Below are 25,546 nucleotides of genomic sequence, written 5' to 3'. Positions count from 1 at the left end.
ATTTTAACTGAATCACCTCTTCAAAGGCACTATATCCAAATACAGTCACATTCTGAGGGACAATGGCAGTTGGGGGGGCGGTCAGGGCTTCAGCATAGGAATTTGGGGGAGACACAATTCAGACCTAATCTAACTTTGGGGCTCTCTAGGTTTTAAAATAACTTTGCATTCTGTGCCTTGTCTGGCTTCTGCAAACGTTTATGAGAGCTGCAGGGGATATCCACCGTCCCCATTTTACAAAGGTTCAGAGACCATAAGGTGCCTCACCCAAGAGCACCCCGTGAGCGCTGGCCATGGGCTGATTCAGGATCCAGGTCTTGTTTTTATTCCCCAGTATGTTGTTACTTTCAGGGCCTTAGACAGAGGCCAAGATGACAGCCTTCTGTATGGACCAGTTAATGTTGCTTAGGGGGAAAAAAGAAATCTTAAATAGCCCAAGTCTAAACACATGGTACCATCTACCAGTTTGGAAAATCTGCCTGTTTACTAGGTGGTCCAGGAGAATTTAAACCAAATTCTGTCGTTCGGCAAATGACCTGGAAGGCCTCGTACGGGCCCATCACTGTTCTAGGGGCTGTGAGAAAACAGAGAACAAGCACCAAACCCTGCTCTCCTGGGAAAAGAGAAAATAAAAAGGTAAATTCACGGATAAGTATTAGAATTTCAGAAATTTCAAAAACAAAGCAGAGTGCTGAGTGGGAGAGCAAAGGTGCATGCTTTAAGGTGGCCAGGTAAGGTCTCTGGGAAGGGGACAGAGTGGAGGGAGGAGGCCCGAACCCAAAGCGAAACTCACACCCACCTGCCCAGATTGGGAGGGGTGGGGGGGCAGGGACCCTTCACCGATGAGAAAACACTTTTTGAAAAATTATTCTTCACTTGTTGAAAAAGTATTCTTCACCCATGCAGTTACCATCAAGGTGGCAGACTTCAAATAATTAGCATAAATGCTTTAGAAATTAACAGACATGTAGCCATCCAGGGTATAACAGAGCTATTCATGGATCCCGCAACAGCTCAGGATATGATTTTAAAAGTTGGAAATTCAGCGTCATTCCAAAATGTATCATATTAACCACCAGACTTGATCAAAGGAACTCCCATATTTGTTTACAATGATGCAAAGTCATTGCCTAAAGATACTGGCAGTAATTCGTGAACACAGGGGCTTGTGCGCACACACACACACACACACACACACACACAGGTAAAGGCTTTCGTTTACACATTTATAACCCTCCATATTTTAGGATTTATTTTCTAGAAACATATTACCTCCTAAGGCCTAATCCTGTAGATCAGAAATTTGCACATAAGCAGTAAATTGGGATATAATTGTCCTGAGTAGGAGTTTGCCTTGATTAGGAGGCAAAGCATAGAGCGTACTATAAAAGGACCTAAATTTTAGCACGCCATCAAGAAATAACAGTCATTTAACTTAAGTATGCCCTGCAAATGGGGTATTTTAATGCCAAATTTCTTAGAATGTCCTACCTTCTTTCAAAGTATAATGTTAACTTGGAAAGAATTAACACCTGTCAGTTGGGTTGCCCTTGATACATAGAAGCTAACTGACATTGTGCTTGGGCTCCTGGGGACTCTGAGAGCTGCCCACTGACCCCCCCCCCCCCGGACCAGGGCTGCCACCGAGTGGCCCAAGCACAGCCAGCGTGGCTTCCTTCTTAAGGATCCAAACCCAGCCCTCCAGGCAGGAAAAGCAAAGGGGCAAACAAGAAAAGCAAGAATTGGAATGTTTATCCCTTAAGCCTCAAATTGGATCAAAATACATCCAGAGAACAAGGCAGCTAGTGTTAGGGAAAAGGTCAATTCCTCCTGAGAAAAAAATAATAATAAAAATAAATTGGTATACCTAGTTCATCACGATGTTGGCACAGAGCAGCCATTTCATGAAACGCCAATAAAAACAAAGACAACACATTCTTTAAAAAGCTGGAAATGACCAGGAAGGAAGAGGCCACCGCATCCTCAGCCAGTTGTTCCCGAGTTAAAACAGTGCCTCCCTTGCTGGGCGGGAGCGTGGAATCCCAGCAAGCCAGCTCCGAGCTCCCAGCTCCGGGCGATTTCTCGCTCCTGCCCACTGGCTCAGGATTTATTGAATGGAGGCTGCTAGTGCGGAGAATTGCAATTTTCCAGGTCTCTGCTAAGCGGCAGAGATTAATGAGCAGGGTCAGGCATTAGCGGCGGCAGGCAAGGGGGTGGCTTTCCGCATCTGCCGTGTTCTCTCTCGCGTCCAATGAAAACACATTTCCCATTTCTCCTAACTTTGCATTTACCAAGTTAGCGCACTTTTGGTACTTAACAGCTTTTTCCAAGAGAGAGAAATCCTCTTTTGTCCTAAAATAGAGGCATTCTGAAACCCACAGCCTCCACTGTTCACGTCGGGCTTTGGTAATGTAAAGCCTCTCTCTCTCATAATCCTATTCCTCTGGCCCCTACCTGGATGCACCTTGCTCAGATGACTACCCAGCTGTGGCATTTAGGTAATCAAATAAGTGCACATCTGTGGGAATCAATGGAAAAGAATAAGCACTGGTGAGATCAAAAATTTCCCCAAACTCATTAAGTCTAGGAAGAGAACCAAAAAAAGATATAAATATCATTGAAAAAAGTTTTTCTATTGGGAAGGCAAAATCGGTTTCCTAGTTGTATTAGTCTGCTAGGGCTGCCTTAACAAACCACCACAAACTGTGCAGCTTACACAGCAGACATTTATTGGCTCCTAGTCCTGGAGGTTGGAAGTCCAAGGTCAAGGTGTGAGCAGGCTTGGTTCCTCTGAGGCCTCTCTCCCTGGCATGTAGACGGCCGTCTTCTCACTGTGTCTTCACACACTCTTCCCTGTATGTGTACCTGTGTCCTGATTTCTACTTATAAGGACACCAGGCATCTTGGATTAAGGCCCACCCTAATGACCTCATTTTACCTTCATTACCTCTTTAAAGGCCATATTTCTAAATACAGTCACATTCTGAAGCACTAGGGGTTAGGGTTTCAACAGATGAATTTTAGGACATATAATTCAGCCCATGACACTAGCCAAAATGCCTACATCTTCTAGGAAAAAAATAAAGGCCGAAGAGGTATGATAAGAAACAGCTTCGCTAGAGAAGCCTCAAATTCAAGTTCCAACTGACTGAGTGTGGTCAGATTTGCCTTTCTGAGGTTCACATCCTCCCCTGTGTTTGCAATGGGGGTGATAATGAATCGAGGCTTGTTTCTGTCTCAAGACATTTACAAGAGAGTGTGCACTGGCTGCTTTGTAATGCGTAAAGAGCAATGACAAAGGCAGGGTTCTCCCCTGGTGGTAACGGATGGGGGCCTACAGGCTGGGTCGCCCAGTACCCTCTCTTTCCACCTTCTCCCTCCACCACAGGTGTCCTGGGAGCAGAATTCTGCTGCCCAGGTGAAGGGCCAGCCCAACAGGTGCAGCGTGGCAGGATCTGAGAAGGCAGAAGTGAACCCAGCGGAGGCAACCAAACATAGGAAGAGCCCCCGTCCGGCAGAGGCATCCACAGGGTTTCGCCAAGGCAGTCGGCAGACATCAAGCATCCTGTGCCCTGTGCCAAGGGCCGGGCAGCAGCAACAGCAACGGGGCTTCTGCTGGAAGAACTTGCTGTGTGGTTGAGTGTTTCCATATGCATTGTTCCTGGCTGTGTACAGCCAGGGCTGGGTTCTCTGCCTCCCAGAAATTCTGCAAGGCACCGATAACCTGTAATAAACCCCTTTCGGCTGAATCTAGCAAGAGTGGATTCTGCTGTCTGTGCCAGCATCTCCTTCCTACAGGCACACCTAGCTTACGTGGGGCTGTGGGAGGAGCGGGGAGTTGTGTAAGGAAAGGGATGACATCAGATAGCAGGCTTTCATTTTATTTGCATAGAAAATTCTTTAGTATGTGCTGGAGAATAACTTGAATGAAAGTAGGTAAATAAGAACCCTGTCGGACACGAGGATAACACGTCAGGTGTTTCTTTCCTCTTCGGAGTACGTTGTGAAAATTCCTTCCCAGGAATCAGCAGCTAACTTACTTAACAGCAGACCTCTCAGAAAAGCCACAGTTTTCCCTCCTTCACACTCTGAAGACTTCAAGCTTATTAAGGATAAGGGGAATATGGAGAACTTACGAGTCATCTAACACCTTAGACCTGCCCTCCATGCAAGCCAGCCAGGTATGTAAGTGCTCAAGAAACTCCACTAGTAGAAATGTGTTGTGGCCTAGTTGATTTCTTGCCTCTATTGACCCCCTTTTTCTTAGTTATAAAACCCCTGATTTGGTGCTGGGCACATGGTTACCCAGAGTAAGCTTTTTATCCTCCTTACTGTTGGGTGACCTAGGTTCTGATCAGTGCAATGTGGGTAGAAAGAAAGAGATCTCATTAAAAGAAAGCTAACCCTTTGCCCTTTTTACTTATTCCTATCTGCTTCCTACTAGCTGGAATGCAGATGAAATGGCTGGTGCTCGGGCAACTATTTTGGACCATAAGCCTTATGCTAAGGATGGCAAAACAGTAATACAGATGCTTGCTGTTCCTTGAAATTATCCTGACTGCCCTCAACTACCTACCTCTAGACTCCTTTTGTATGAGAGAGGAATAAACGTTTTTGTTTAAGCCATTGTTATTTTAGGGTTTCAGCTTCTTATAGATAAACCTCATCTACTTACACATATGTCATTATAAGGGTATAGTTCATTTAAAAGCATTTTGTTTCAAGCTGATAACAAATTCAAATACACATCCCTGTGCATAGTATGGCTTCATTGTCTTCACCTAACTACATGTTCTTCTGATATATACATCTGTCCAATTTATGATACAGCTGGCCATTTCTTTATAGCACTTAATACTTTAAAAACCTCAGGAGTTTTTTTACAGAAATATTGCCTGCATATCCAGTAACCTTTGCCAACCATCACTCTCAGGTTTTCCTGCTTCATCTCTCCTTTTCTCCTCATGGGGCATCAGCTTCTCTCACCACACCCTTCCCCTTCTAGCTTTTGAAAGTATGTAGCTTTTCAAGTGCTTGAAAATTTAGGAAATGAACATGAGCTAGGTGGAGCTCCTAGGAAGGCATTTTCCCCAACCAGGTTTTGGCCCGCTCCTTGCATTCTGCTTCAGGTCCATTTTTTTCTCTTCCTTTCAGAGCTTTGAAATAATTGGAGGGTTTTCCTTTCATTTATGTTACCTGGTTTTACCATTTCAGAAGGATGGAACCTTCTCAGACTCACTTTTGCCCCAGCGTCTAAACTTCAAAATACCAGCTTTAAAGGATTAAACTCTGAAAATTTCACCAATATAGAGAATTTTCTAAAGTTCCCCAGTTTGAAATAGGAAGAAAAGTCACATGCAATCATAATCACAGGACATGTTCAAGTAGCTTCAAAGCAGCATTAATGCACCTAATTAATACTAAAAAACCTCACTTGACCCCATTGAATTTCTAACTCCCCTCACTCCATCATTCTAGATTTGATTTAAAGGGGAAAGGTAGGTATCACCTCATACAAGTCAGAATGGCTATCATCAAAAAATCCACAAACGATAAATGCTGGAGAGGGTGTGAAGAGAAGGGAACCCTTTTGCACTGTTGGTGGGAATGTAAATTGGTACAGCCACTATGGAAAACAGTATGGAGGTTCCTTAAGAAACTAAAAATAGAACTACCATATGACCCTGCAATCCCACTCCTGGGCATATACCCTGAGAAAAACACGGTCCGAAAGGATACATGCACCCCAGTGTTCATTGCAGTGCTGTAAACATTAGCCAAGACATGGAAGCAACCTAAATGTCCATCGACAGAAGAATGGATAAAGAAGATGTGGTACATATATACGATGGAATATTACTCAGCCATAAAAAAGAATGAAATAATGCCATTTGCAGCGACATGGATGGACCTAGAGATCCTCATACTGAGTGAAGTCAGACAGAGAAAAAGAAACATAGTATGATATTGCTTATATGCAAATCTAAAAAAGAAAAATTGACATAAATGAACTTATTTACAAAACAGAAACAGACTCACTGACTTAGAGAAGGAACTTATGGTTACCAGGGGGGAAGGGTGGGGAGAAGGCATAGTTAAAGGAGTTTGGGATTGACGTACACACTGCTATATTTAAAATACATAACCAACAAGGACCTACTGTATAGCACAGGGAACTCTGCTCAGTATTCTGTAATAACCTAAATGTGAAAAGAATTTGAAAAAGAATAGATACATGGGTATGTATAACTGAACCACTTTGCAGTACACCTGAAACTAACGCAACATTATTAATCAACTATACTCCAATATAAAATAAAAAGTGTAAAAAAAAAAAAGGGTGGGGGGAAGGTAGGTGCTAAGGCAGATGGAATGCATTCCAGAACTCCATGCCGGAGGAGAAAAGCTGATGAAGACAAAGGCCAGACAAGCCTTGGGGTTCTTGTGAAATTTGCCAAGCTTTGTGAATGACGTGGAAAGCAAACAGCATTGTGTGTTGGAAAATCATCACTTGGACACCAGAGAGGGACCAAAGCTGTTTTCACACTCTGGGACCGGGGTTCTCTTTTCCTCCTCTTTGCTCTCTGCGGCAGGCACTGACAGATTAGAGAGGCCTTTCTCCAGCAGCGTCACAGGTGCTTCTGCATCCTTCCTGGACCCCCCGCCAGCAGCTGAGCAAGGCGGTGCACTCTCTCCCCTGACACATCCCGCTCCAGCTCTTCAGCCCTGCGCCTTTAATCCAGGCGGACAGGTGTTTTCCTTGGCAGATTTTCAGGGATTACAAGATTTCTTAGACGCACAAGACCATTGGGCAGATGTGTCCATTGTGTATATAGAATTTGACTTTGGGAACAAAGCTTTGAAAGCAGGTCTGTGAGGCATAGGCAGAGCTTGGTACCTACCAGGTCCAGCTGCAGCCAGACCAATAAATACCCATTACAGCTCAACATCTTAAACCCGAGGCTGCCATCCGCATTGATTTCCCCATCTGGCAACGCACCTTGTGCTTCACAAATGTCCTAAGACAGGGAAGGGCTCTTCATCGAGGTATGAGCCTCTGTTCACAAATGTGTCTTTACATGTCAACAGAGATGTACATTCAGCTCCGGGAACTGCCGGCCCGTGGGTTTAGACTCAACACCTTCTGGTCTCTTGATCCCACAGTGTCAGTCTTCCTTCCACACCCCATTTTGTAGGTTTCAGGCAAAAACACATCACTTCTGTTTGCTTTTTTAAAGTGACACTATCTTAAGAGCCCATGACCAAGTGCTTGCTGATTTGTTGGAAAGAGCTTTTTAGACATGAGTCATTTTAAGCCTTGGGCTTTGTTATTCTACTTACCAGGAAGATGGGTTCACATATTTGTAAAAAGAGAATAAAATCAAACACCCAAGGAAGAATAAAATGATGTGATTTCTGGGCGAGGTAGCTCAATCACACAGAGCGTCTCAGATTCGGGAGGACTAGCTCACAGTAGAGTTTGGGTTTTAGTTTTAAGCATTATTTAATAATAATGTTCTGACGAGTAATCCCAAGAAGAAATGAATAAGAAGTGCTTTCCCAGGTAAGTGGAAATGTGCTAAAGCTCCAGAGTCCTCTCTACTGGTTCAGGTGAAGAACACCTGGGAAGAATCCAGATGTGGGCTGCGCTCGGTCCCACGAGCCCTGCTTAACCAGGGCCTTATGTGATCCTGTGACAGGAAAGCAAGGCCTTGAACTTTGTACAGACAGACCATCTGACCCCTCCCCCCCATCCAGAAGTTCTTACAGACCAAAAATAAAGCAGAATATTTTTATTACAAGAACTCCAAAAAGAAAACAATTTCCAGTGTCAGGCAACATAATCAAAAAGTATTTAATTTTGAAATAAATTTTTAATAACGTAATTTTTCAAAGGACCGGCATGAAAATATTGTCCCTTGAAGCATTCTAATTATCAACGGAGGTAGTAGAAGCATTACTGTCTAGATTAAAAATGGAAGCAGTGATAAAATATCCATTTTTGGTGGCAGCAGCTCAAGGGAGCATTAAGTAGAGGCTGATGACAAGGAACATTTAGATAGAATGCTAGGGGGAGAAAAAGTCTAACATCAGTCTGTTCGAGAACAAAGCGCTCCCCAGAGCCATAGTATCTGACCTTTCACTAAAGTCATTTTAAGCTGAACTGAAAAACTACACAGCAGGGACTTCTATTTTGCCAGCTGTGAATGGCCAACCTAGCAGGCTGCTTCCAGCCCAGATATGTAATTGGCAAGATTTTTGGTTTGTTTTGTTCACCTTTGAGGTGTGTGAACAGAAAAAGACTGAACACCTTATCTGCAGCTCGCTCACAATGTCTTCGAAGACCCTACGCTAGCCTTCCCTACGCTAATCTAGCTCATGATTTCAAATTATAGTGCCGTTCCTGCACGCCTTGCTGTCATTTAAGATGTCAATGGGTTGGATTGACAGAAAATGCAAGTGAGACATTTTCCAGAAGTAGCTGCAACTCAATATTCAATTGCCATGGGGCTGGGGAGGGTACCCCACTGACAACCTCACATACCATTCCAATGATGCAGGGCACCCGGTGGCATTGCCTGGGCCCACAAGGGAAATGGTTATAAAGTTTCAAAAGAAAATTGGAATACCTTCTGGCTGCAAAATCACAGAAGCAATTTAATTTTAGGGGTTAAGGGAGCACTGACAGCAAACCTCTTTATGTGCACAGGTGTGCCCGTTTTCGCCCTAGGAGGCGACCCACCTCTTTGTGTCCCTTTCATGCATGGACTCTTGTTGTCTACACCTGTCCTTGCCTGGAGGCCTGTCCCCAGCCGGGCAGCCTCGTTGTCAACCTGAATGAACACCACAGAAACATCCACGGAAATAAGCCACGTTCGGAAATGCAGTTTGTCCAGATAAAAGGCCGTATTTTTCCATTTTCACCCATTTTGTTGAAATAGTTAACGTTAGTTATCACATGTTCACAGCCAGTGACAATCCGATTCAGATTCTGTCCACTGTACTTTCTTTCCCCTCTCCTGCTTCCACCAAGAAATACCATCTCATTTCTTCTTTGGACTCACTGGCAACATTCCCTCGATGTGTACAGAAAAGAGACAGAATCAGAAAGTGGCCAAATTAGACAAGAGTCCAAAGAGAGCATCGTCCCACAAAGAGGACATGGGGACCAAAAAAGTGAAATGATTCACTGTGAGTGAACCACCAGCAAATGGCCAAACCACAGAATGGCAGGGACCAGAAACTTCGGGGATTCACCCTTCCCCCACGCCCTTCACAAGAAAACTGAGACTCAGAAGGGGTTTTCAGGCCAGACCATGCAGCCGAGCAGGCTCAGAAGCTCTGCAATCAGGGGAATGGCTAAAAAGTAAAGAACCTTACAAGCAATCGACTGAAACGGGAAAAGCCCTGCAGAGGAGGCAGGTGTGGTGTCAGCTCTTCCATGGATAGACCCAGCAAAAATTTGATGCTAAACATTTCTCTATTCCTTTTGAAATTCCTAGGAAACAATTACTGAGCGCGACTACCTGGGAGGAACATTTAGAGCACTTTAGGCGGCCAGAAAATGCACTGTCATCTACAACAGGCATCGCCATGGGCTGCGTCTGATGACCCAGCCCATCTTTAAAGCTCACTATAAAAACAAGGTCTTTATGGGCTGGTGGGAAATTGAACTTTTGGTGAGTGCACATCAATTCAAACTGCCAAGAGGTTCATGTTTGTCTTGAAACTCTGAAACCCTGAAGCCTAAGAAAGGCCAGAGACGAGAAGCCTCATCTCACTGTGATGAGCACAGTTAGTGATGACTGTGGTGTGGGAAATGGGCCCTGCCATGCAGGATGCTTGGCTCTGTGAGCTGACTGTGATTGGATGAGTCTAAAGGGAGAGTGACTTCCCTCGCATCAGCACCAAAGCCACGAAAGCATCGCTCTGACATCCGAGAAGATTTTGCTTTCCAAATGAATGCCAGAGCGCAGTTCAATTTTTCAATTATCTTCAGGGTCTGGGACGGGGGGAAGGGTAGAGAGAGAAGAATGTGCTTTGGAGAGATTGAAGAAGCCACTTGCCAAGCACAAAAATAGCAGCAAGCTTCCATTTCGCATAATCATAAGTTACTGGAAGGAGTGTTCGCATAAATACTGTGAGGAAGGCCATCTCGTCATCTGCCCATTTCCCGTCCGTCCCCTGCGGCCCCCCAGGTCTGGCTCTGTTGAATCAATACATATTTCAGCTGATCATTGGTCGACTCAATTCCAGGTCCCAACAGGAAGAAGGAAAGTGGCAGCTGGAACAGGATAGCTGTAGCAAGAACCCAAAAGCATCCCAGCGGGTTGATAAGAAGCATCTATTCTTTAGTTCGCTTTTTGAGAGAAAGGGGGTAATCTTCAAGAAAAATATAATTTTTTAATGTCTTATTAAATTAAATCTAGTAATATGCAAATAATTGGCCTTCTCACTCATAAGTGGCAATTTCTGTAAATAATAATAATAAATATTCCTTCACCTTCATGCTGGAGAAAGTGAAGTCTATAAATAATTATCTTTTCAATTCAATGATCCCACAGTATTGGTTAATCTTCTTCCTCCTGAAGTTTCAAAGTCTGGCTTATATTAAAGGGGCTCAAATCCTCATTTCTTTGGGAAATATCTTCACCGTGGTGCCCGAAAGAACAATCTCCCTGGTTGTGTGGGGAAGGGGAGGGATGAAGATTTGGGTTCTGGTTTGTACTTAATTAAAAGAAAGAGAGGGTCATTTCTCATATTCTTCTAAGCAGCTGATCTCACAGTCACAAGTCTGAAGTTTAATTCAAAGTTCTGGGACCCAGGAATCCAAGAGGGACCAGAATGAAAGCACATCTGCTCTTTGACGCCCCCCCAGGACAGTGAAGGCAAAGGTTAGCATCTCTAATCTGCAGCGCTGGCTGGGAGAGCACGGTGCCGTCCATCCCAGATCAATACCCCTGCCCCAGGCCAGACGGCAGTTTGTCCAGGCCTCCCGGAGGACACCTGCAGTCCTGGCAGCCCCCCTTCTCCCACCTTTCTGGTGGCCAGGGCGGCTGGCTGCGTTATGCACAGACACAGTAGATCCCACACACACACTGAAAGCAGTTTTTCTGGAAACTGGTGTGGTTTCCAGCCCCAGTTCACTGGAGGGGGCCTGGCCATGCCCCATTCCTATGTGGGCCCTGGTGGCCCCGAACCCCAGGAGGCTGTAAGCTGCTGTCCTCTCCCTACTGCCCCAATAACCCTGACTTCAGGGGGGATCCAGGCCTGCTCTGCCCCCCACCCCCTTTCCTGGCTGGCCTGTCTCCATCAGGGTTTCCCTTCAGACTGGACTGAGAGGCGGACACCCTCACCCCCGTCCTGGCTGCATTCCCAGTAAGCACCCCCCATCTCCGGCCACCTCCCTTGACCCTTGAATGACACCCGAGTTGGGTTGGGAGGCTAAAACTGACTGTGTGAGCACACATTAACCTTTACAGGGACAGCCTAATTGCTCTAAGAATGTCAGATATGTCATCTTTCCCAAAAGGTCTGACAGTTTTCCTTCTTTTAAAATTATTAAGCCGACCAACAACACCGCAGTTAAAATAAAAGGATGATATTGATGGACTGCTTTTCTTTTCTTTCCTTTTTTTTTTTTTTCCTGAAACCAATCCAGAATTTGGGTACAAAAATCACTCCTGCTCTGTCTTTGTAAAGCTGCAATCACTTACGGTGTAACAGGCTACATTTTTAATTAGGGAAGACTGAGAGGGGCACGGGTGACCTGGCCCACAGCCCAGTCGGAGAAGTGCTGGGGTAAGATGCAAGGCAATTCTCACCTCTCGCCCCTCCTGATTCACTCTCCACCCTTGCCCTAACTATTGTGCTGTGGCTTTGGTTGGATTCATCCCAAGGGTGGTCCTACAGGCAATCAGAAGACAGAACGAGATCTGGGTATTTATTCCCTTGCCTCCTTCCCTGCTAGGGTTGTCAGATACAATACAGACTGTTCAGTTCAATCTGAATTTCAGATAAACAACAACAAAAAAGTTTAGTATAAGTATGCTCCAAATATTCCATGGGATATACTTATACTTTTTTTTTTTTTTTTTTTTGCTTATCTGACATTGAAATTTAACTGGGCATTCTGTATTTTTATTTGCTGAATCTGGCAACCCTAGAAGTTTGCAGAATTGCCCGAGGCTTAGCTATGTCTTTCAACAGAAGACCACAGCCCCTGTCAGGCTGCTTCTGCACACAGCACCCTCTCTGGATTCTCTTGCCTCCCTGCAGGCCCTGAGGTTTCTAGTCTGAGGTGCTACACTGTTCTTTGTGGGTTTCCCTAAACCCTGCACGCACCTTTGCAAATGGTCCCTTGGGAGTTAACTCTCCTCGAATTACTCACATGGAAGGTGCCCTCTAGTTCCTCCCAGGACCGTGGCTGATGCATTCGTTACTAAGGACATCCGACCTCACTCTCCCAGCATTGCTTTTCTCAAGTATCGCATCCCCAGCTCTGAGTACCATCTCCAACTTATATTAGGTGCTTAGCAAATATTTCCTGAATAAATGGGTGAATGAAAGAATGAGCAAAACCAAGCTAGAGTCCAGAGTGTTTTGCAGCCTCTCTTTTCTGGTTATTAAGGACCCAAACGTCTGCATCCTGAAGGGATGCTACACTAACCAGCAAAGAAAATGATCCAGGATGTACTTGAAGGAGGGCGGGGTGAGTGAAGGAGAAGCAACCGATGGGTTAGCAAAGCTGAGAGGGTTACGCGTGTCCCAGTTAACTATTCCTGGGGAATGAATCACTCCAAATTAGCAGCTTAGGCACAAGACCTGAGTATTCTTCCTCCCAGTTCTGTAGGTTGGCAAGCTCAGCTGAGCTCCTCTTGGACGGGGACTCCCACACGGTTGCAGCCAGAAGGCCCTGGGGCTGGGGTCACCCGAGGACCTTCACCCACACATCTGCCAGCCGGGTGGGCATCTCTCCAAATGGCTGCCCCACGAGCTAGCTGGGCTTCCTCACAGCATGATGGTTTAAGGTAGCAGGACTTTTTAAGTGGCAACTGGCTACTCCCACAGCAAACATTCCCAGAGAGAAACAGCAGAAGCTGCCAGTTTCCTAAGGTCCCAGCCCGGAAACTCACAGGCCTCCCCTCTGCTGTGTGCTATTGGCCTGAGGAGTCCCAGCTGCCCCAAAGCAAGAGGAGGGGATTTAGAACTCCCTCTCCACCAGCCGAAGACTCTGTAGCCATCTTTAGTCCTCTTCAAAGTCAGAACCCAAACCAGAAATCATACAGAGTCACAACCAATATGCAAAGTGATCCAGGAATATTCGCCAAGGCCATTAAAAGGTAAGGAAACATATAAAGAGAAGGGAAGTTTTACACCTCTGACTTGGAAAATTAATTAGATGCAAATCAGTTTTCATACTAAAAAGTTCCCATTATCTATCTGCTGTGCTTAAACCAGGGTAGCAATTTAGAAAGTGCTGGGAAAAAACATATTGTGAAATGAATGATACATATTGAATTCTTTTTAAAAAGGAGTTTGTATGTGGCACCCCTCAGGCCGGCTACACGACAGGCAACGTGTGCAGGGACCCTCACTCGGAAGAGCCAGGGCTTGACCGAATGATCTGCTTAATAATTTTTAAGAAGGAGCCCATGCTTTCAATATTCCCTGGACCCTACAACTGATACAGCCGGCCCTGTCCTTTGCAGAGAGCCAAAGATGTAAAGAGGCAGCAATCAGAGAACAGCTGAGGATGAGCTTATAGGGGCTTGTCTTCTAGAGCCTGTGGCTGGGTGACGTCATGCCAACCTCGAGACAAACTCCACTGTGTGGTGATCCACGGCCTTTGTTCTCCTGTCTCCCCCCCAAAGTGGGAGGCACCTGCCCTCTGTGAGGCAAAGCTACATTGATGCAGCTGGTCTGCTAGACTAGCTTTTAGCGCAGGGCTAAAAACCCACTATCACATTTTGAAGTCACTCTTAAGAAGAGGATTCCAGATCAAGAAGATGTGAGATACACACACACACACACACACACACACACACACACACACACACTGGAATACTATTCAGCCATAAAAAAGAATGACATTTTGCCATTTGCAGCAACAGTGATGGACTTGGAGGGTGTTATGCTGAGTGAAATGAGTCAGACAGAGAAAGACAAAAAAATACTCTATGACACCACTTATACATGGAATCTAAAAAAATACAACAAACTAGCGAATGTAACAAAAAAGAAGTCACAGATATAGAGAACAAACTGGTGGTAACCAGTGGGGAGAGGAAGGGGAGGGGTAATATAGGGATAGGGAAGTAAGAGGTTCAAACTACTAGGTGTAAAAAAAGCTACAAGGGTATACTGTACAACATGGGGAATACAGCCAATATTTTCTAATAACTATAAATGGAGTATAACCTTTAAAAATGTCCATTGTTATTGTACACCTGTAACTTATGTAATATTGTAGAGTAGTTATACTTCAATTTAAAATTTTTTTTAAAAGAGGACTCAGAGCCAGCCTGTTCTTAGCTTGCCGAAGTTAGTGAAAAGTGGTCACTTCCTGAGCACGAGGGGCCCACTTAGGAGAGAATAAAAAATTGTGCTCGGAGTGAAATAGCACCATTTCTTGACTGAATCGTCTGAATTCAGAGCCAAATCTTGGCAATTAATTACTATTGATTGGAAACTCCAACTCGTTACTGATTAAGAATGTTGGACGAAACCAATCAATCGTGTTGTGTGGATTTTACAGAAACTCACAACAGTCCCCCGGTGCTCACCCCAAAATGACGTTCTAGAATCGCTGGCAGAGAACTTTCTGGTGAGACCCAGGGAGACTTCTGCCCTAGGGTCTGACTGAGTTCTGTGGTTGCTCTAAGGATGCCAGGAGATGATCACAGAGACACGGAGATTTCCTTTTCCTGCACAACTCAGATAAGAGAGCAGGTCCAGCCTAAGAGGAGGTCCAGTCTCTGAAGACAATTCAGCTCACTCTGTTGCCCAAAAGGATTTCTACATGCCTTTGTAATCACAGATACACCTACTGATAGGAACCCTACAAATTTCAACCATCTTAGCTTAGGCTGAAATGTAGCTCAGGCTGAAATTCTAGTTGTTTCCCTCTTCTGAAAAGCTGTTTGCTGTGCAAATTAATTCTATAAATAAAATTATGAATGTATCACCTACTTAAAAGAGCAAAACATATTCAAGCACTTGAGACGTATTACGCCCATACAAATAATTGATAAGCAGAATAGGAAATACTCCTATCTCCTGATTGGGGCAAAGGATAGAGGGATCATCATTTTCCTGGAACAAGCTACTTCATAGGCTTAAAAAGATCTTGAGTGGCAATTCTTTTAATTAGTTATAATTTATAACTTCATTATTTTCGCTGAAGCATATGGGCCTTCTCCATATGATACAAAATTCTATCTTCAGTTGGTCTAAAGCTGTCTAACATATAATCTCAAAAAGACAGGAAGAGAGGAGGGAAGGGAAGAGGAAATAAAGATAAGCCTACAAATTAGAATATTGCTTCAGTTTTTTAGTTTTGAAAATTAGCAGGGCTGTCCCTGTAATTAGTCTGTGATCACACCTCTTTGCCAGAGAACAGTTAACTAAACTGATGAAATGATGGTGCTGATGAGACTATGGTTTCCAGCCTGGCCACGGTGTAAGTCTGTTAACTTCCTTCAGTTCTATGGGCTCAGACCACAGCCCACCCCAGTGGCCAGTTTACACCCAAGACTCCCGGTCAAGGAGAACTCACCAGAGAGCGAACTTGGGGACAAGCTGGTGTGTTTAGACGGCAGGCCAGATGACCTGCTGTCTTTCCTGTGATTTATGTGACCTTGGGGCCTATCACCTGACTTCTCAAGGAACTTGGCCTGACATCACCTCCCCCACCCACCTCCCAAGTCTGCCACAGAATTGGTTGTGTGTGAGAGCATTTTAAACTATGCAAACACCTACAGCCATAGAGAATTATAACCAGGAGCATGTAAAAAGCTCCACGTCTATTAACAATGCTTCAAGCATGTTTACTCCAAGGACAGTGAATTAGAAGCATCGTATTTATCCAAGGTATTACTAGCGCATTGACATTATTATAATGCTCAGCCTGAAGGGGGGAAATCACCCTTGTAACTAAGATTGGCAGTAATAAATTCCCTGTCAGCACTAATCCCTAAAATAACCTTCACAAAGAATCGATTCACTTGTTGAACGATATTACCCATTGACCAGGTGTGTGTGGATACCCTGATTTAAAACCCTGGCTTCATAAGCAATTCCAATTTCATTCCTTCCCCATCTGGATCAATATCAGAAGCAAACTTGTGTATCCATATCTTCCTTCCGGAACAGAGATTCTTTAGAGAGTTCAGAGCCAATAGCACAAAGGGCACGTCCTGCTAATAGTATTTGGAAGCCGTGTTCGTATTTCATCCATTCTTGTTTTGAATTTTTTTTTCTGGTTACTTCAAATGCAGAAAAAGAAGGGGAGAAAGGGCCAAGCGACCCCTGACAGAGACCAGAGCCATTTGATTTTTCACCTTGAAAGCTCTGTGTGACTTGGGGTTCAGGGCAGCACACACAATACATCAGTCCAGGTGAATTCAGGACTTCATGCAGGTTTTAGCGCTCTAACAGGAAACCGATTTAGAGCTTCTTGGCCTGGGAATCGTTGCACACCTTAGTGATTGATTACTTTAGGGAGGTGCTTTTCCCACAGCCAGATGCAGTCTCTGAAAGTTTAACCTACACATTTCTGAGACCCGTGGCAGCTCAACATTTGAGGTTATCGTTTTCCCTGTTTGAAGGGGCTTAGAGGCTCAGTGCAGTAAGTTTCCACCTAAACTCATACTGAGATTTATGCAGAATTGGCATATTACATCCTCAGGGTGGAGGAGAGCTTCACAGCCCCCCTGGCTTCCAGATCCCTGCACACAGCAGCCTGCAGAACCGACACGCATCCAAATTCTCTCCATCCAGCCTCAGACTCTGATTTATCCCATCTGGTATTTGAAGCAGAACCGAGTCATGTCTCCACCTCAGGCAGTTACAGGATATGATCCCTCCATGGCCTTTCTGGAAATTGCATTTCCCCCCTTGCCTTCCATCCTAACCTCCCTGGGCCCAGGAACCAGACCAGCCCGGCAGCACCTCCTGCCAGAACTGACCTTCTCTCTTGGGTGCGGTAGTAAGCACACAGTCAGTCCCCTTCTGTTCCTGGCCCCAAAGCAGTCCCTTTCTATTCCAAGCTGATCTTCCATCCTTGCACACAAGACCTTGCCCCACACACTTCCACAAACCAAGGAGAGGTGATAGACTAAATGCACCCCAGACAATCTGCCCAAGTCGATGCGTAGGCATAGAAAGGTCATCAAGAACACCACAGGAAAAAAATGGGGTGTCTGCTGGGTGGTCTGGAGCCAAGGGGAAAAGGGGGCGGGTGGTGTGTAAAGTGCTTTGGGAATAAATATTTGAATTTTATTTCTTATTTGAAAAATCAGGCTCAGATAAATGCTAATGTATCTATTTGTCTATGAATGCATTTCCTTCTCAATCAATTTCTCTCTCTACCTACTTGATAGCAGAAAAACAAAATTACTGTGTGTGTATGTGTGTGTGTGTGTGTGTGTGTGTGTGTGTGTGTGTTCCCTCAAATCCAAAGGTGAGATAAACTTAAATGTCTATGATTTTTAGTTTTATTCAAAACAAGGAGAGGAGAGTACCCAGTACAACAACATTTGATCTTATTCATTGTTAGTAATTGTATAATCATATCAAAGCAAACTAAATCTTAGGTGCTCCTAGCATAATCCCACACCTACTAGAAATTTCTCAAGCCATGACCTCTTTTCCAAAGAAGAAGCACCTATTCAAGTGGTGCTAAGTTTTTGCTCGGCTACTCACATCTCAAAGAAACTACAATGGCGGTGAGCCCCACGGTATTTCAGAACGATACCTTCCTTCTGGGCATTTACCTACAGCCTGGATTGGGGGGGCGGGGATTCTCTTATCAAACTCAGGTATGTCCACATGCCTCTCACCTCCAAAGACAGACTTTTGGAAACAAATATATCACAGTTCACTAAGTCAAAAGAAATCCATTCCAGTTTTAGAAATTCAATTTAGCTTTGGTAAGCCTCCAAGCTCTGAAAAGTAAGCTCCATCAGAAGTTTATTACTTATAATCTTTCTTTTGGATTGGAAGTCTCCCAGCAGCCACTCTACTTCCAGTATTTTCCTATTTTTGTAGGTCAATAAAGGAATTTAACTCTTAGAGTCTCTCTGAAAGATGACTATCAAGATATAAATCAAGAGACCCAGTGAAATTATTGTCTTACAAAAAAATCTTTTGGTTGTGTCCAAACTGGTGACTACTGGTGACTAATCTAGATTCAGATGGTAGTGTCTGTATTTATAAACATGTTTGAATTTAATGTAGCAGATGAGCTGTAACTGAAGGTCTGAACTGTTGTTTCACTCAAGTAGGGCATTATATCCAGAAAACAAATGAAGTCCTTAGCCTAAACTACTCAAATCATAAGGATACTTTGTTCATATAGGAATGAAAATCTCTGAACCAACAAGATCCTAATGAATTTATTTTTTAAATTAAAACATAATACAACCCTAATATTTCTGAAAAAAAATGTCTTCACACTGCAGATGAGATGAGGAACATCCGGATTTGCTGGGTTGTGTATCCAGAGGTTGGTGTCCTGGAGAATAAGGACAATTTCAGGGTTGTTCTGGATAGTATGGGGTGGATATATGTCAAATTTCACATCAATAAATACCACGGCAACAACAACAATGACACAAAAATAAACCTTAAACGAATCCAGATCCCAAGCCAATAGCTCTTTTGAGATAATACTCAATATAACAAAATTTCAGCAGAGCCCAAGACTTTAGATCCCGCTGGGGTTTTAATGTATCTGACTTGTGTCTTCTGTGATCCAATTTAGAATTTCAAGTCATCCATAATTCACTACGATAGTCTTCATTGCTTTGTGTTACAGACCTCAAATAAATTTATAATATTTGAAATAAGAACACTTTGGCTTGTAGTCAACTAACAAAATTGAGAGATGTTCATTTTACAATTAATTGACTACTATCCCAACCTCATAACATTTTGATAGTCTACGTCTCATATTTCTGCTCTCATGGGGCCCTGTTCCTTCCACATGTGTAGGCAGCTTCATTTGTATTAATAGGAAATATACATTAGATAAAAGCTCTCTCTAGATACCCGTGATGACAGAGTAAAATAATCTGAATTTCAATGGAATGTAATATTAGGTTAAAACAGAAACTCCAAGGTGATCGTCTCATATTATGAATTTAAGAATAAGGAATTACACATTTTTAGGAAAACACCTTTTAGACCACTTCTAGAAATCTTTACCCCAATCTTTGTTGGGTTGTTATCAGCTTTTGTCTTTGTCCATCTTTAGAGGCAAAAGCACAAACTTAATAATATAATAAAATACCATGTATGGGGCTTCCCTGGTGGCGCAGTGGTTGAGAGTCTGCCTGCTAATGCAGGGGACACGGGTTCGAGCCCTGGTCTGGGACGATCCCACATGCTGTGGAGCGACTGGGCCCGTGAGCCACAGCTGCTGAGCCTGCACGTCTGGAGCCTGTGCCCCGCAACGGGAGGGGCCGCGATAGTGAAAGGCCCGCGCACCGCGATGAAGAGTGGTCCCCACTTGCCACAGCTAGAGAAAGCCCTCGCACAGAAACAAAGACCCAACACAGCCAAAAATAAATAAATAAATAAATAAATAAATAAAGTAGCTATTAAAAAAAAATACCATGTACGTATATCACACATGAGCAGTTTTATCTGAAATTAAGACAGAACATGTTAATAACAATTTGAATGTATACAGCACCTTTATTTTATAACTATCAAATAATCTCTAACTTTTTCTATTCAAAAATGAGTATCCTCTAATATCTAGAATTACATAAAGAAAAGTTTTATCCATAGCACCTTGAATTTTTTTTCTTTCTATTAATTTTTATACCTCCAGAAAAGGCACACGCAATTTTCACTAGAGTGGATCAATTTTTATCTGAAGGAAATTTCATGCCTTAGAATAGCAGAAAGTAGTGTCTTCTATAACAGCTGGTAATTCCCTCTGGTGCAAAGCAGAGCGTGTAGACTTGCTTTGAAGGACCCGTGGATGCCAGGGGAAAACAGCGCTGCAGAGGCATCAAGCACAAAGGACCTAGTCCTGCCTTGGTCACCACTCTGCTTGATCTCAGACTCCAGGCTCCTCCTGTATGACCTGGGAGTTACCTAGAGCAGCAGTTCTCAAAGTGTGGACCAGGTACCCTGGGGGCACTTCCTTCCTTTGAGGGAGCCCACAAAATCAAAATTATTTTTTAATGGTACTAAGGTATTAGTAGCTTTTTAAAATCTCATCCGCTCATAGGTGCACATAGAAAATTCTCATAGAATTTTCTAGAGGCTACACAACACGTGATATTACAACAGATTGAATGGAGAAGCAGCCGTCTTCCATGAAGCCAGACATTAAAGCGATTTGCAAAAATACAAAATTCCACTAAATTTTTTTTTTCTGCCTTGGAAAATATCATTACTTTTTATTTTTAAAATGTTATTTATGTTAACATGTCATAGGTTTGTCACTTTATTGTTAATGAATGAATAAGTAAACCCTTTAACAATTTCTCCATTTTAATTCCTAATGGGGGAACCATCAACAGATATAGCCAACAAAAATGGAAGTTCTTAGGGGTCTTTAAGAATTTTTAAGAATGGAAAGAAGTTGTGAGAGGAAAATGTTTGAGAACTGCTGCACAAGGGCATCTCTGAGAAGCCTTTTGACTCTAAATTCAATGATTCCAAGGTTGGCAGATTCCATGGACGTGAACTCCAATGATGAGATGGATATGAATCTGTGAACCTGGCAAACCGGGAAGAACCCATGTGGCAGCCCTTCCTTCTCTGTTTGAGCAGCTCTCACTTTGCTCCTCTCTGCTTCCTGACCTCCTTGCTAATAACCCACCCCCACCGCAACCCACACAGAGAAGATGAGAAAAGCCGTGGGCATCGTGAAAGGCTTATGAAAGAATTTATTTCCTCCCCCACCCTCCCCAACCCCCCAGGTCTGATCAGGACATTCTTGAGCACCAACCCCTCTGCTTATTAATATAATGACCATTTCATCCCAGCGGTCACCACCCCACAGACCCTGTCCAGTACGATGGTGCCAAACAGGCAGCTGAGTCAGCAAGGCCCCAGATGAGCACACCACAGAGAAAGATTCTAGTACCTTAGTCTTGTTCAGGCCGCACTCAAACTCATGACTGAGGACCCTAAGTGGTTTTCAGGGCTCTAAGGAATGTTTACAGCTGGTATTTGACATTGGCATTATCCACAATTGGATGAACACCAGCCTAAATTCCATCCAGCAGGAAGCAGGAGTAGTTTTCCGTAAAAGGTGTGTTCATTTTGTAACTAAGAAAAAGTAGGAACACCCAGAACCTAACCTCACCAGAACCATAACTAACCCTCGGTGCTTACTTGGCGATTTTTTATTATGACAAGTCACCCTCTATCACGACCGCTAAAGCTGGGGAGCTGGGCTTCCTCCCAGCTCTGTCTCTTTCCAAGTCCACGCTCTTCCCATTCCTGGCCATATCCCAGCTCTTCTGTTCCCAGTCTGTTTCCCCATCCATAAAATTTAATGCTCATTCCTACAATTTAAGGCTGAGGTGGAGACTGGAATCAAGGAGGCACATGCTCTGGTCTCTGCTATTATTTTTATCTGCTGGTGAATCCCCGCCATGATCCACCAGCCCAGCACCGCGCTCTGTGTACGAGGGAGAGCGAAGCGAGTTTTAACCCTCTTTTCCTGTGAAGTTGAGCCCTTCACAGTTTTCAAAGCGCTTCTCTCATTTGATCTCATTTTATCCTCACAACAACTAGGATGATTCTCACCAACGCTAATGAAGAAAGCAGAGAACAATATTTGCATCATAATCATGTTGCCCAAAATGGGAGTCCTCCTTTGGGAGGGAAAGTGCTCTCATCACTGAATTTATCTCAGTTTTCTTTGTAAAACCTGACCACGGTGCTTGCTTTGAGTTGCTAAAATCCACTCCAAACCAAAGTGCAGACGTATATAGTAGCCGATTAGGATGGAAGTTATGATTCGCACCTGCCACATGCCCAAGGCTACAGATGGGAAAAAAGTAGCTGGACTATTCATGGGGTCTTACCATTTTCACCAGAGGTCTTGTCTTTTCCATTGGTTGCCCCAGCTCCTTGTCGCTAAAGGCATGAAAAAAAAAAAAGAAAGAAATTGTTATCAGACACTTTCAGGAGGATTTTTGTCTCTCTTATTGTTTCAAATACCTCTTGCATTATATCAAGTTCTATGTCACTTTAGCTCAGATGGTTAAAGCACGATGCTCATGAGACCAGGAAAAGATCAGCCCATGAAAGGAGGTACCGGAACGTCGCAGACCACCATCCCACCGGACCAGATCTACTGCTCTATGCATGCAGTTCACTAGTCACAAGGAAACCAGAGAGGAGACGGTTGATGGAGCAGAACAGCATCAAAAATATGAGGGAAACAGCCAAGAGTTTGTGCCAGCTGCGAGAAGATTAGAGCTGTCCCTTTTGTCAACGATTACACTGCTATATTTTTGTTCCAACCGCTATGTTCAATGCCTCGTCTTCAAATAAATTGGAATCAACTAAAAACTCTTATATCAATAGAGTTTCTCCTATTGTTGGGTTATTTTTCTGTCCGTGTTTATGTTGATAACAGCTGTGTGTTTTCATTTTACCAGGTTGACCAAAAGTATGAACATATTATGGTTAGTCTTGAATCTTTGGGCATGATTCTCTGGATATGTGGTCTGGGGAGCTATGTGCACTGTATTGTATATGCAAACGTATAAGCATGTTTCCTTGAAGCTTGCCCAGTGACTGTCTTTAATTAACATGATGTTCGGAATTGTTCTAGTCCGTGGAGAGAGAAGTATCTCATTAATCCAATTTTCTGGTCATTATCAGAAAATATGCTTTGAGTTGAAAAAAAATAAAGTGATTGTAAAGTCTCTAAGTTTCAGGTGAAGAAAATGAGGCCAGGCAGGGAGCCTGATTTGTCCAAGGTCATGTAGCTAATTGGATGGAAGTTTTGACTGGAGACTGGACTTCCTTGCCAAGGTTAGTGTCTTTCAGGAATTGTCATCGTTATGTAACTATCTGATGGGATCGTGGAAAGAGAGGCAAGGCACTGACCAAGGAGAAAATCAATATAGATGACTTCCACCAGGGATAAGTGTGCCCCTAAAATTTATATTTGGGTCCAAGACTTCAGCCTAAAAACAATATTAAAAAAATAATAATCAGTTCCCAATATTGCTCAGTGTTGTCATGAGAAATTCCCAGGTCCTTGGCCAACGCTTGATTAACAGCAGCCGGATCATGTGGGAAAATCTTGCTTTCAAGTTCTGATTAGTGTAAATAAACAGGGTGAATGGATGATATAGACTTATGCGAACAAAATTAACCACCCCTCTGTACGCTTATTACCTGGTACATTTGATAACTCGAGAGAGAGGCAAAGCCAAGCCTCCCGTTTATTTCCAACCCCACCACACACATGCCGCACACGCGTGTGCACGCACACACACTCATACACACACACGCCCCATCCCAGTCAACGAGAAACGCAAACTCCCACCCAGGTCACGGGGGTGCTCTGCCTCGTTCTGAGAAGAAAAACCACCACTCTCTGGCAGGAAGTGGAAGGAAAGGCTAGATAAGTGTGGGTTCTTTCTTCATATTTCACTTGAAAGTTCTTGAGTTTTCAGAACCCAGACCTGCCCATGTTCCTACGGAGGAAGAAGGCTGCATCTGGCCAAACATCAACTGATCTTCAATAAACTCCATCTAGCTCCCCATGTCATAGCATCATTATCTAAAATCTCAACCTGTAATACACATCATCTTGATTTAAACCAAATTACACCTTTCTTAAATACAGTAGATTTGCAAGTAAAAATGCCACTTTCTTCTTGCCTGTGCTTATTCTGTCTCCTCTTTTTAAACACAAAGCTGGTAAGTTTGCTGCTCGATGGAAATCTGATCACTATTGTGAAGGATCAAACTAGAGGCACAGCAGCCATCCCTGGGGGCTGAACCGCTCCAGGGTTTAAACCCTCCATCCTTCCTCACATAATTCATAGACGACTCAAAAAACAAAGTGAATTCCACGGAATAAAAGGACAGGGTTTTAGAGTTGAATAAAGTCAAATTCAATGGTATAGAAGTACAAAATAGGTGCACACCCAGCCCCACTATCTTTAAATACCTTAAACACTGACATTTTTCAAATGTTGTGAATACTTCGTTCCATAAAAGATTACCTTTTAGAAACCTAAAGAAAACCAAAATGAAGTGTGCACAGGGGAGAAGAGGGGTTCATTTTTAAGGATTTCTAAGGTAGGGGTTTTGGGTCAGGTCTTATATGATGAAGGTAAAATGAAGCTGATAGATGTCATAAGGAGATGGTGTCTCAGATCAGAAAATGATCCTGACAGAAAAGAAGTAGTCTTTGAAAGCACCTCATTTCAGAATTCTTTGAGACCTGGCAACATTTTGAAGGCAAGGTTGAGAGCAGTGGGGGAACATCCAAGAGCTTTCCTGTTCCTAGGGTCTACAGCAGTCATCACACATGATTTTTTTTATCACCAGGTGAAGTGGCTGAAATTCCCTTGAATCTGTACCTGGAGAGGGTCTGAGTCAGGCTGGATGTCGAGGTGCCGAAGCCAGACATGCTCCAAGTGGTCCTGGGCATCAGTGAATTCTGACGGCATCCCTAACCAGGTAGATAGCGCCCCTGTCCTCATCAACATCACTCTACACATTGTATCCCCCGGCACAGAGGACTTGCTCAAGGTCACACAGCGGGGAGGTGGCAAAGCCTGAGCTCCAACCCAGAGGCACTGGCTCCAGAGTTGCCCTGGGAGCCACTGAGCCTGCACATCCCCCAATATCCTCCTGAGGCCCCACCCCAGCAGGTGGGGAGATTTCCACGTGGAGGGAAGGAAGACAGCACCACAGAGAAAAATAACGTAAGAGAAAATGCATCACCATTAAAACCCGCTCCTTCTATCTTGCGCCCATTTCACCATCAGGAAATGGTAGGTCCCCATCTAAGGACACAGCCCAAGAAGTTAATATGACATACAGCATTGGAGTCGCCTTCTTCTGCAGCACAAGCTGGAGGCCTGCATGATGTTGGGGAGTCTGCAGAGCGGTTGTGAGGGGATGCGAAGGAACAAGGCAGAACAACGGCCGGGAGAGGTCTTCTCTGGGTCCTCAGCCCTTAAACCCTCACCTGGCAACTCCCACGGGTCTCGGGAGGGAGGTTTCCTTCCTCGGTGATGTTAACTAACACAAGGATAGCATTTCAGAGTTTAATAAACCCCAGTTAAAAGGAGCCTAAATGAAGAGTGAGTATATATACAGT

General features: G+C 43.9%; 1 protein-coding gene across 1 annotated transcript in view; it reads right to left on the bottom strand.

Moving 5' to 3' along the window:
- Window positions 1–25,546, bottom strand: part of PCP4 (Purkinje cell protein 4) — a 55,630-nt gene that overhangs the window by 6,920 nt on the left and 23,164 nt on the right. Inside the window, exon 2 of the mRNA XM_059922298.1 lies at window positions 22,278–22,329. Within this exon, the coding sequence (XP_059778281.1) occupies window positions 22,278–22,329 (52 nt within the window). The remainder of the gene's footprint in view (window positions 1–22,277; window positions 22,330–25,546) is intronic.

This window comes from Balaenoptera ricei, chromosome 4, assembly GCF_028023285.1.
Source record: "Balaenoptera ricei isolate mBalRic1 chromosome 4, mBalRic1.hap2, whole genome shotgun sequence".
Lineage (NCBI taxonomy): Eukaryota > Metazoa > Chordata > Mammalia > Artiodactyla > Balaenopteridae > Balaenoptera > Balaenoptera ricei.
This window is presented reverse-complemented; position numbering and strand designations above follow the sequence as displayed.